Source organism: Chrysemys picta, chromosome 3, assembly GCF_011386835.1.
Source record: "Chrysemys picta bellii isolate R12L10 chromosome 3, ASM1138683v2, whole genome shotgun sequence".
Taxonomy (NCBI): Eukaryota; Metazoa; Chordata; order Testudines; family Emydidae; genus Chrysemys; species Chrysemys picta.
Window position 1 is genome coordinate 103,737,841 of NC_088793.1, and position 12,527 is coordinate 103,750,367.

Below are 12,527 nucleotides of genomic sequence, written 5' to 3' on the forward strand. Positions count from 1 at the left end.
TGTGCATATCTTCCAGGGGCTCTTATAAAGAGTTTTTGGCAAAAGTGTTAAAGTGCATGGGTATTTAAAAAAAAAAAAAAAAAGATAATTCACAGGCCACTGGAATAGCCATCCATGAAGAAGTCAGAATTCCTGTGCAACGGACCTTAGTCCCCCATGAGATTAGCAGGATATGGCCAGATAAATCACATATCAGAGAACATAATCTGACTGACAAACTATGGGGAAGGAAGGAAGTCACAGCTAAAGTACAGGACTGGGAGTCAGGAAACCTATGTTCTTTTCCAGCGGTTCTCAAACTGTGGGTCCAGGACCCCAAAGTGGGTCACGACACCGTTTTAATGGGGTCACCAGGGCTGGTTTAGACTTCCTGGGGCCCGGGGCCAAAGCCCGAGCCCCACCGCCGGTGACTGAAGCCCAAGGGCTTCAGCCCTGGACGGTGAAGCTCAGGATACAGGGCCCCGGGCTTTGGCCTACCCACACGGGGCAGCGGAGCTCGGGCAGACTCAGGCTTTGGACTCCGCTCCTGGGGTCGTGTAGTAATTTTTGTTGTCAGAAGGGGGTTGTGGTGCAATGAAGTTTGAGAATCCCTGTTCTATTCCTAGCTCTGACAAGCTTCCTGTTGAATGTAGGGAAATTGCTTAATCTTTCAGTGACTCTGTTTCCCCATCTGTAAAATAGAATAATAGGACTGGATGGGACATCGAGAGGTCATCTAATCCAGTCCCCAACACTCATGGCAGGAACTAAGTACTATCTAGACCATCCCTGACAGGTGTTTGTCCAACCTCCTCTTAAAAATCCCCAATGATGGAGATTACACCACCTCCCTAGGCAATTTATTCCAGTGCTTAACCACCCTGACAGTTAGGGAGTTTTTCCTAATGTCCAACCTAAACCGCCCTTGCTGCAATTTAAGCCCATTGCTTCTTGTCCTATCCTCAGAGGTTAAGAAGAACATTTTTTTCTCCCCCCTCCTTGTAACACCCTTTTATGTACCTGAAAACTGTTATGTCCCCCCTGTTTTCTCTTCTCCAGATTAAACAAACCCATTTTTTTTCACTCTTCCCTCAGAGGTCATGTTTTCTAGACCTTTAATAATTTTTTTTGCTCTTCTCTGGACTTTCTCCAGTTTGTCCACATCTTTCCTGAAAAGTGGCACCCAGAACTGGACACAATACTACAGTTGAGGCCTAATCAGCGCAGAGCAGAGCAGAAGAATTACTTCTCGTGTCTTGCTTACAACACTCCTGGCTAATACATCCCAGAATGATGTTCGCTTTTTTTGCAACAACGTTACACTGTTGACTCATATTTAGCTTGTGGTCCACTATGACCCCTAGATCTCTTTCCGCAGTACTGCTTCCCAGGCAGTCATTTCCCATTTTGTATGTGTGCAACTGATTGTTCCTTCCTAAGTGGAGTACTTTGCATTTGTCCTTATTGAATTTCATTCTATTTACTTCAGACCATTTCTCCATTTGTCCAGATCATTTTGAATTATAACCCTTTCCTCCAAAGTATTTGCAACCCCTCACAGCTAGGTATTGTCAGCAAACTTTATAAGTGTACTCTCTATGCCATTATATAAATCATTGATGAAGATACTGAACAGAACCAGACCCAAAACTGATCCCTGTGGGACCCCATTCGTTATAGGAATAAGAACATTTACATACAGCATATAGATGCTGTGACATTTATTACATTAATGTTTGTTCAGATCCATAAATATTAAACATTACTTAGGAGTCAAGTACATTACATTATATGTGAGGATAGAGGAGAGAAACTCTCAAATACTGTATTTGCTGGCTAATCAACAGATGGATTAGTTTTGAATGAGACCTTTCTATCCAGCCCTATGACTATCATATCCATGACACAGGTTAGGGACAAAAGACCATAATCAAGGAAAGTCTCTAAAATGGTTACAAGGACAAAAATTATTATTATTGTTGGTTTGGAATTTTTAGCAATGCATTGTTTAAGAATGTTTAACCTAAAATATGACACTAATTGCTTCTTTTTCAATAGTTATGCATTGTCTGGGGAATATGGAGCAATTTCACAAATTTAGCAATAGACATTTCACAAATTTTTGACCAATACGTATAAAGAAGAGCTACAGCACAAAAGGAAATCCCCAATTAATGTAAAATAATGAAGAGAAGGAAAAAGGCTGTGAAGGAAAAAAAATGGCAAGTACAAGAAAGGGATCTTTCCTCTTCATTTAAGAAATGTTCAGGAAGGTATGAACACAAAGATAAGCTTACGTGACATTTCTAATAATCCAAGTTAGCTCTTACAGCAGTAGATTTAGTAAAGGAAAAGGGATATTTCAGAAGGATAAACTGCATTGAATAATATTTTCAGTGTCTTATGAACAAAGACTTGCTTCAATGGTAGAGATATACATCCTTTCTGTGTATCATTGTTCTTGCAAGAACATATTTATTGTGGCCAATTCAAGAATAGACTTGTTAAGTTTTTGTACAAAAGAAGAATTTATGCAGCTTCTCAAAATTTTGATAAAATATGAGATGATCTGTGTGAGGGGTATACAAACCCCCCACAGGGCTGGAAAGGGTTCAAGGACAGTACTGGGCCCAGGTAGCCCCATCCCTCCAGCCCTGCAGAGCATGCTCCAACTGGAGACATGGTTGAAAAGGGAGCAACCCAACTCAGAAGGGAGAGGCTGGAGAGAAAGACAGACCTACCCTGAAGGCTCCTGGCAAAAGGAGCCGAAGAAGCCTCCCTGTGGGAACAGGACTATATGCTGAGGCTGAGTGGGGCTGATGGTTTGACTTCTATTTCCTTTTCCTTATCTGGGACCAGAAGCTGAGGGAGAAAAGCAACAGTAGGAAGTAACCCAGGAAGGGTAACTCAGAGGGCCCCTTGGAGGCCAAACACTGCTGACCCTCCTAGGGCCCTGGGTCAGAGCCCGCTGGAATAGGCAGGCCTGGGCTCCTGTACCACTGCCATCACAACAGGGTGAGTGTTAACCACTAGGCCATCCAGCCCACAAGGACCCTATTACAATATCACATACTCATGTCACTATATCCATGACACAGAGAATGTGGTAGGGGTTACTGATATTCTCTGTTAGTGTGACTTTTGGAGGAGAAGAGGGGAGGGAGACTAATGCATATTTTTATTCTTATCGTGGCTTGTAAAAAGCTTCAGAGTGTCCTCCTTTGCCTCAGCTCCTGACTCTAAACAAACATGACATCAAGTATGGTAGCACTAGAAGCTCCAGCATGCCAATTATTTCCAGAGCAATAATGTAAACACTACAAAAACTGACTTTCCGCCCAGAAGAGTATTAGGGTTTGTGTCAGAAAAGGCTTAAAATGACCAAATGCATGTGGAAAAAAAGCTGAAATTGCTACATGTATGGTAACTTCTTGAGTACATCTACTAAAATTGCTAGGGGACACTTGGATAAAAAAACTGTAGCAGGACTAGTTTCCTTTTTGCAGCAATAAAAAAGAATATTTATGGCTACTTCTGCAAGATCTTGCAAACTCAAGACAAATCCTTAGTATTACCTCCATTGTCACTAACCATAAGGTGGAACACCCAGCTGTTTTCTACTATCGGGAACAACTGGATGGTCTTCAAAGTAGAGATGGCTGCATGTGCCAATGCTGCAATTTGGTCTTCATCACAAAACATCTGAATAACATTAGTAATATATGTAGTAGAACATGCAGCTACACTAACCAAATGCTTAAAAAGAACTCTTTGTCTATGTACTTAAGCGTTTTGTTGCATTGAGGCTATAGTGACCATCAGGAATTCTTCTTTGAGGATTATATCCCCACGGCCCCAAAAGGGAGAGTCCCCCTGTGTATTCTCAGTACTAAATTCAAATCTCATGAAGGTCTGTTTGTCAAGGAGTTCTGGCGGAAAGAGGAATACTGGAGGGGAAACGTGGACTAGGCCCTTGAGCCATCTTTTCATAGTCAATGAACGCTAAGGATCCCTGTTATAAGAGGATGATTTGCTGCTCCAAATAATTTGAGTAGCCAGAGTAGATCCTGACTTTTAAAAAGATAGTACACTGTCAGGAATACAAGGGAATCAGGGAAGCACAGGTTCTATGAGCCTGCTGCATGCTCATATCTCCATTTTAGTCCAAATTCCATAATATTCAAAACTAAAACTAAACTAACAGTAAGAGCTACACTGAAAGACACCAGTATCTTTCTTCATACTTGCTAGCCGGTGGTGAAAAATAAACTACATGAGTGAAACTTTTTCCTTATACTTTTATGAAAACAATTCTAACATAGTGCTACAAACATAGTAATGCAGCATTGAAACTGAAAATATGGATTCTCACGGGAAACTCCATTTTCTCTATGCAGCCCATAATCTTTCTAAGGTGGTTTTTCCAGGAATCTTTATTTTTCGGTTGTTCCTATTGTATATTTGAAAGATACTTTAGAAGCATATCTTCTGTAGTGTTGTATTTTCTCAGCTTTACTTGCCTCACAAAGAATGTTCTGCATTTAAGGAAGGTGCTGAAGCATAGTCGGTTTTGGCAACAATAGGACTGTTGACAAACATGCATGCACAGTGGTAGCACACATTCATGGTTTATCGTTCTATGTAAGAAGCCATTGTCAACACATTTATCTTGTGTTTCTGTCTAAAGGAAGAAACAGGACAGTATAGTTTGGGTGCTATTATTTACTGAGTTAATTACAGCCTAGATTTAAAGTGTATGCTTATTCTCTTGAAAGGGCCATTCTACTAAATTTAAATGTTCATTCCATGAGATGAAATATTAATATTTACTGCTTTTATGAGATCTTCATATTTGCAAAGCACTGAACAAATATTAATTAGCCTTACCATATACCTGTGAGGGAGGTAGTTATCACTGTTTTACTGATAAGGAAACTGAAGCCCAGAAAGCTTAACTGACAAAGCCAAAGTCACACAGCAAATCAGTGGCAGAGGCAAATTAGAACTTCATCTCCCAGTTCCTACACCTGTGTGGTCAGTCCTTTAGCTCACACTAGGAAAAAGCATATCAATCAATATTCTGACTGGAAATATTCTGATTCAAGCCATAATTATTATTAATTTTTTAGCTAATTTTATATAACAGAACCCATTTATCTTACTCTACCAAACTACATGAAACATTTTTTTAAAAGCTCAATTTGCTGTTTCGATCTCATTATACGGTACCCTTTTTTCTTTTATCTCCCAAAGTTACAAAATAAAATCGCTTAAACAAACATACTTTGTGTTTGTACATTACCTAGTACAATTGGGCCACATTCTTGGTTAGTCCTTAAAATAGGATTAACAACAACAACCACACCTAACAGTTTTATATATCATTCTAACAGGCACTCCAAACAAACATCAAATATGCTGTTTTGCAATAAATTATTATTGTGATCACAACTGCAATTTGAAACCAAGATGTAAGAATTTCAGGAAGCATACAATTCTGTTGCTTCAAGTCTTTTTCTGAAGTCTGTAGATTCATTTAAACTTTTTTTTAAAATGCTGTTTTTAAATCTAATGATAGGCTTTGTATTAACACCCCTGTAAATAGTCCATTCCCAATTTGTAGACAAAACTGTTATTCTCCCTTCTCCTTTTTCAACAATTATGCATTTTAAAATGTGATTGCTCATTTAATAGTGTTTGTTGTGTTTAAAGTACTTTGACACAAAAGATGATAAAAACTAACTCTTTATACTAAAAATTTAGCATAACAATAATAAGTGTCTAACTGACGAAAAACAGTTTGAGGTAATGGTTTAAATATTGCATTGTATAAGCAATGGTACATATGACATCTTGACTACTACATGAAGTATTGCATACTAAACTTGATTAATATAACAAAGGAAAAAATACTCATCAACTAAAACAGTATGCATACATTAGAGACAGTAATCAAATTAGGAACGAGGCTCACCATTTTGAGACGTGAAAGGATACTGAGGAATCAGTGAAGTGCCCACAGTACTTGGCAGCCTTAACTTGGAGTGTGGCGAGAGCAGTGATGGAGCCGGAAGCATGAGATTTGAGCTGGTCTGTAATAGGAAAGGCAAATCAGAAAATAAGTTGTAATTTCCTGGGTTACTTACTGATGCAAGAACTAGATGAGAAGTATTTACTTACCATAAATAATTATTAAATTCTAGATAGAATGAGTGTCACATTGAGGGCAAAAGAGCAATTTAAATTGTTTGCTTTTTTGGAGGAAAAATATTTGGGAACAGAAAGTTGAAAAACTATTGGTGGTTTGAAATGTAAATGAAAGCTTAAATGCTTAACAAAAAAATTGAGTAGTGAAAAACTGATAGAATAAAAAAATCCTCCACAATACAGAAAGAAATATAATGTACAGTTGTTTATATGTGTAATAACTCTCATTCATATTGGCCTATCAAACTATTTGTATGCTAGACCAAATTCAGATATGAAAAAGAACACTTAATTTTAGTATTTTAAATTACATTGTGTCTAAATAGAGTACTTATGAGGAAAGGGTTAAAACGTAGTCATAGAGAAAATTATTCTTTGCAAATTGTGCAACATATTTAGACCAAAACACCAGTTACTTCCTTTATGAAGACTACACAAAAGCCACCTGTAGCACACATGCTTATTTCCATAATGACACAGATAACATAGCTGAAATCTGATTTGCTATAGAGGTTCTTTGCATATATGCAGTTACCACAAATACAAACCCTTCTCAAACTATTCCTAATGTGTTATCCTAGATAACACATGTAAAATATATTAAGACAATTTGAGGCATTTACATGATCAAGCAAAACATTTTCTTATAAATTACACCTATTGTCACTGACTGCCTTTGATCATAGTGTCAAACTGGTGGGAAAATATAGTCATAAAATATCTGCAACAAAATTCACTGCGTTTCCTTTAAATAAAATCAGTGTAATTAGCTGAAATTGTTTTTTCCCCCAGTAACATATATAAAAACAAAAATCAAACAAAAAGCCAAGAAGTATGTTATCAAGCATGTTCACTTAGGGTTTAATCCAAAGCCCATCACAATGGAAGCCCAGGTCAATGGAAATCTTTCTTGTGACTTCTGTGGGTTTTCGATCAGGCACTTAAACTTTAGTTGTGGAGAAAAATTATAACATATTTAAGCCTACTTCTATTTTATTAGTCTCTAAATTCTATTTAAAGAAATGAAGCCAGTTACAAGAAAGGGCAAGTTTTCGCTTGCTTTCAGAAGTAGTAAAGTGACATAAGCACTGGTTGTATAAATTACAACATATGTTCAACAATTCCCTAGGCCTCGATCCTGAAAAAATATGTATGCATGGATTTAACTTTGGACTTGTCTATATAAATAATTAGTTTACTGCAAGCTAGGGTGTAAATGTATCTTACACTCATCTGCTGTGCACTAAGTGTCCATGAGGGAGGGACTGTCTTTTATTATTTGTCTGTACAGCACCAGTGAAAATGGGGCCCTGACTTGGCAACTATATACTACGGTAATAATAAATATTTTCCAAAACAGGCTAATCTGTTTTGCTCAGTTTTGGGTTAACTGCGACACGCAATGCACAAAATCAGACCAACCAATGAACATTATCCAAGAACTCTAAAGCATCTGCATTTTACTGCAGTATGAGAATTCAATTGTATGTACATTTTAAGTAATTCTTCTGAAATCTAAGCAGAGTGAAAACAAGTTCTCCCTTCCTTACAGCCTGACTTCTCTCCAAATGAGCCATTTCCAATATTATGGATCTTTTTTCTAAACTACACAAATATTTTGTAAAGTCATAACCTAATGTGTGTAATAAATCACACAAACAACAAATAAAACCATTCAAAATTGGGACTTTCTATAATCCCTTTTTTTGTACATCACAGCAAAAATTAGGAGAAATTGATTTTAAAATTTCAGATATCAGAGATGTTTCAATAACCTGTCTCAGTTGTGGTGACCCTACATGGAGTTTTAAAGATGAAGTGAAATACGTCACATGTAAAGTTATTTCAGTACAGTATTTAATTCACTTCTCTTTTTAAATTCAGCTTTCCTTCTGCATGACCAACAACCTTTGTACATGCCACACTCTATTGCTTTGAAATCCAGTCCACAGGACTGGATTTACACTAGAGAAATAAATTCTCCCTTTCAGTTTTTCTCTTAAGAAAAATGGCCCCTATTTAAAATACAAACAAAAACACAAAACAATTCATGCCCCCATTGTCCTCCCTCCAAAAAACCCTAAAGCAAGGCACTTATTCTTTTTTAATTTAAAAGCTTTCATTTGAAAATAAATCTTACAGCAATGGTCCCAATTCTGCAATTGACTCCATGTGGGAAGACCCCCTAGAAGTCAACAGAGCTCTATGCAGGCATAAGAAGTACCACATGAAGTACCTGCATAATCAGGGCCTGCATTTTCTTCCACGCCATTAGGTTTCTGATATTATTTTAAATCCCTTTTTAAAAACTTATTAAATAGTGAAGAACAGCACTACAAAGGGCTAGAGAAGTCAAATGTGGATACACAATAATGACTTTTTTTATTAGTGTTTCAAATTTGAAACATGAATGTGTTAAGAAAGCATATTTGAAAAAGCACATTAATACTTATGTATTTTCTCTACTTTTTCCAATAGACAAACATGTAATAATACCTATGGAACCAATAGAGTGAAGCAATCACTATTTCTGAAATGCATGCTGTGGGAAGGGATTGCTAAATACCTTTACAACCACAAGTAAGGTTGGCTAAGATAGCCAACACCAATCTACTCATTTTTCACAACATACTTTGCTTGCTTCATGCAAAAACCACAGCTTTATCAAAGACACAGTTTACTACCACTCCTGAGTTGAGTAAAGCTAAAAGTTATAAAACTCAAAGTTTTTGCAGAGGTAAAAAGAAACCCACAATAATTTTTGCCAAGTTTAAACAATGCTACTTTGTATTCTCTTTTTTGTGTTAGGGCAGCTCTATGCAAATTATGCAAATATAAATTTTCAATGGTACTAGTTTTCATGGTAAAAAAGTGAACTGCATGTGACAAAAAAAAAATACTGCAAGATTTGACAAGCTAACAAAAACAATTTCTCTTTTTCCCTGACAACTCAGTTTTATGAACTTTGCAACTGATATAATTAAAATTTCCATATGTACTTGCAAGTCAAATTAAGTTGGCCAGGTCTGTTTTATTTCTTATCCGTTTAGGTTTGCTTTTTGAGGTTTTGTGCCTTTAGGACACTCTATTTTTAAAGAAGACTTTTAAAGTAGTTTTTAAATCATGATTTTGTGGGTTTAGAAAGTTGACAATGCAATCAGGTAAAAAAATTTTTTTTTTACCATTTCTTTTGTTCAATACTAGAATGGATCCATATGCAATAACACTTCAGTATAAATAAAAATATACTGCCACAATTTTTATGTGAATTCTGAGTCAAGTTTACATCTGATATATATTTTTTTATTATTTGTATTACAGCCATACATAGTGTCCTCAACTGAGATCAGGGCTCCATTGTATTAGGCATGGTACAAACACATAGTAAGACAGTCCTTGCCTCAAAGAGCTTCCAGTCTAAGTAGGCAAAACAGACACAAGGTGGATGAAATGAAGTATCTTCCCTGGTATACAGATCAGGCTCTGAGATACAGAAAGATCACATGACTTTCCTAAAGTCACACAGGAAATTTATGGTAGAACCAGGAATTGAACAAATAACTCAAGTTCCAGTTCAATGCCTGAACATCAAGGCCATTTCTCCTCTGCGTGTTCTGTTAAAACAAACATTTCTATAACCATCTGAACTAACAGGCTTCTTCCTTGGAGCCAACTTGTGATTCCCTTTGCAAGGCATACGGAAAAACAGTGATCTTTCTTGGATGAGGTTTAATACAGATGTGTCTACATAATAAAATGCAGAGATACTGCCATTTTAATGGGATTGGTCAATGCCATCACCAACAGCAGTGGGAAGTATATTTGTCTTGCTTAATAAAGGCTATGAGGATTATGTAATCTTTGTCTCTCTATAGGTTGGTTATTTTTCTTGCTATTGAAGGGTATATGGGGGAAAAGTACATGACATTTTCTTCACCAATTACGGGATAAAACTTCCATTGGCTACAGTCCAGTTTCTTGCAATGAGATATGGCAAACAGAGCATTCAAAGTTGTGTCCCACTTGAACATCTCAATCCAGAGGGTTTTTTGTTTTTAACTGACTCAGTGAACCTTTCTTGTGATTGCATTTTCCCTCCTGACTGATGCTCTCTTGCATACCTCAGGGGCTTCCAGACAAATAATGCAAAACCCTATTCCTGGTTCCTTCCTACCTGTTGATAGAAAACATTGTGGCATGATTGTCTGTTTTAATTTAAATACATTTTCAGGAAACCAAGCAAAAGCCTGAAATGCATACACAAAACCCTCTTCCTCCGAGACATCTATTTGGCACCTGCATTTCCCCCCACATATAAAAACCTCTCTGTGTGTGCCCTAAGCCAGACCAGACAGCTTAATAGTGGTTATGTAAAAAAAAAAAAAAAAAAAAAAAAAAAAACCAGGACAACATTTTTGTGAAATTCAATTAGAAATCAGCTTAAACTAAACCAGTAAGTCATTGTCCACACAAGAGTTTGTACTGGTTTAATTAAATTGGTTTAAAAAAATCACATTTTCAGTTAAACCACTGCAACTTTCTTATGTAGACAAGGCCTAAATTGCCTTGCCTGCTGATTCATTACAAAGCAGCTTGGAATTGGAAGAAAGTTAAAATAAACTATCCAGATTCACGCAGAATGAGCTACACATTCCATTTTTGGATACAAAATACGTAAGATTCTTTCTAGTGTTTTTTGTTTTGTTTTGTTGTTGTTGTTTTTTTACTCTAATGAGAAGTGATCATTTCAGGGTGTTTCTTTTTGTTTCAAGTGAATGTATAAACACTAAAAGGAAACCGTGAAACAGTTACCAAAATCTGTAAGCATTTTCAATCTCATCTGCTCTTCCTTTACTTTTAATCTATAGCACCTTCAGCATCTGAGCCATGACCAAATTCACACATGGACTCTGCAGCAGAAATAGATGGAATCAAGTGGCATGAGATGCCCTCAATCTTCCTTTACATCATGGGGCTAGTGCAGCCCCAATAAAATAAAAAACAACAACAAGTGGGTAGCATTGGCTGGGGGCACTGCTAATGTACTAATTCAATCCATCTCCTGTAGGGAGAGTTCCCATGGGTTTATATTATAGATTAAAATTGCCCTCCCCCAACAGAAACACCACTGCTTGCCCTCCCATGGGAAACTTTCCCCACAGCCAGATGACACACAGACATAATTTGCTCCTCCTTGCACCTGCAAAAGTGACTCTGGCCCCTCTGCTCTAAATATGACAATCAAATATAGCATTTTTCAGATGCCACAGTTCACTTTGTTCAGGAGAGAGAGAAAAACAAACAGTGAAAAACTTTTCTTTGTTAATCTTGTACAAACATATACAGGGAGAAACAAGAAAGAAGAGATAAGGAACAAAGAAATAAAATGACAACACCAAGCTGTAATATGCATTGATTAGTGAGGTTGTCCTCAAAGACAGAAATATTCCTTGGCTCTTCTTTAGTAAAATATAGTACTTGTGTGGGTTACAGCATTATGCTAGAGTATGGCACTACTGCAATACATTCCATTCCTCACACTGAGGTAACCTCAACTTAAACACAAAGCACAGAAAGAAAGAAGAAATAAAGCAACAAAAAGAAACAAACAAGAAATCAAACAAGCTTTTGGGTTTATAGAAATGAGCAGGGCCGGCTCCAGGCACCAGCAAAGGAAGCAGGTGCCTGGGGCAGCCAATGGAAAGGGGCGGCACGTCCGGGTCTTCGGTGGCAATTGGGCAGTGGGTCCCTCAGTCCCTCTCGGAGCGAAGGACCCGCTGCCAAATTGCTGCCAAAGAATGAAGCGGCGCAGCTGAACTGCCACTGATCGTGGCTTTATCTTTTTTTTTTTTTCCTTTTGCTTCGCCGCTTGGGGCGGCAAAAAAGCTGGAGCCGGCCCTGGAAATGAGACAAAAAAGAAAGTTACTCACCTTGCAGTAACTGAAGTTCTTCGAGAGGTGTGTCCCTGTGGGTGCTCCACTCTAGGTGATGGTGCATCCTGGCGCTGTTGATCGGAGGTTTTCAGTAGCAGTGCCTGGTCGGGACGCACGCACTCAGTTGGTATCTCCCATCTTGTTGGAATCTTCCTGAGTGTGTGCGTCCCGTACTCTCCTCAGTTCCTTCTCTACCGTGGAGAATCATACTAGTACTCCAAAGTAGAAGGGAGGAGGGCGGACACCCACAGGGACACACATCTCGAAGAACTTCAGTTACTGCAAGGTGAGTAACTTTCTCTTCTTCTTTGAGTGCTGTCCCTGTGGGTGCTCCACTCTAGATGAATGTGTAGCAGTATCCACTATGGTTGGTGGGACTTTGGAGATGCGGCAGTGAGTACTGTAGAT

General features: G+C 37.8%; 1 protein-coding gene across 8 annotated transcripts in view; it reads right to left on the minus strand.

The window, feature by feature from the left end:
- The window catches only part of AHI1 (Abelson helper integration site 1), a 185,851-nt gene that overhangs the window by 87,437 nt on the left and 85,887 nt on the right, over nt 1–12,527 (minus strand). For all 8 annotated transcript variants that reach the window (XM_042848183.2, XM_042848185.2, XM_008176763.4 and 5 more), the window contains one exon: nt 5,954–6,071. In XM_042848183.2, the coding sequence (XP_042704117.2) occupies nt 5,954–6,071 (118 nt within the window). The remainder of the gene's footprint in view (nt 1–5,953; nt 6,072–12,527) is intronic.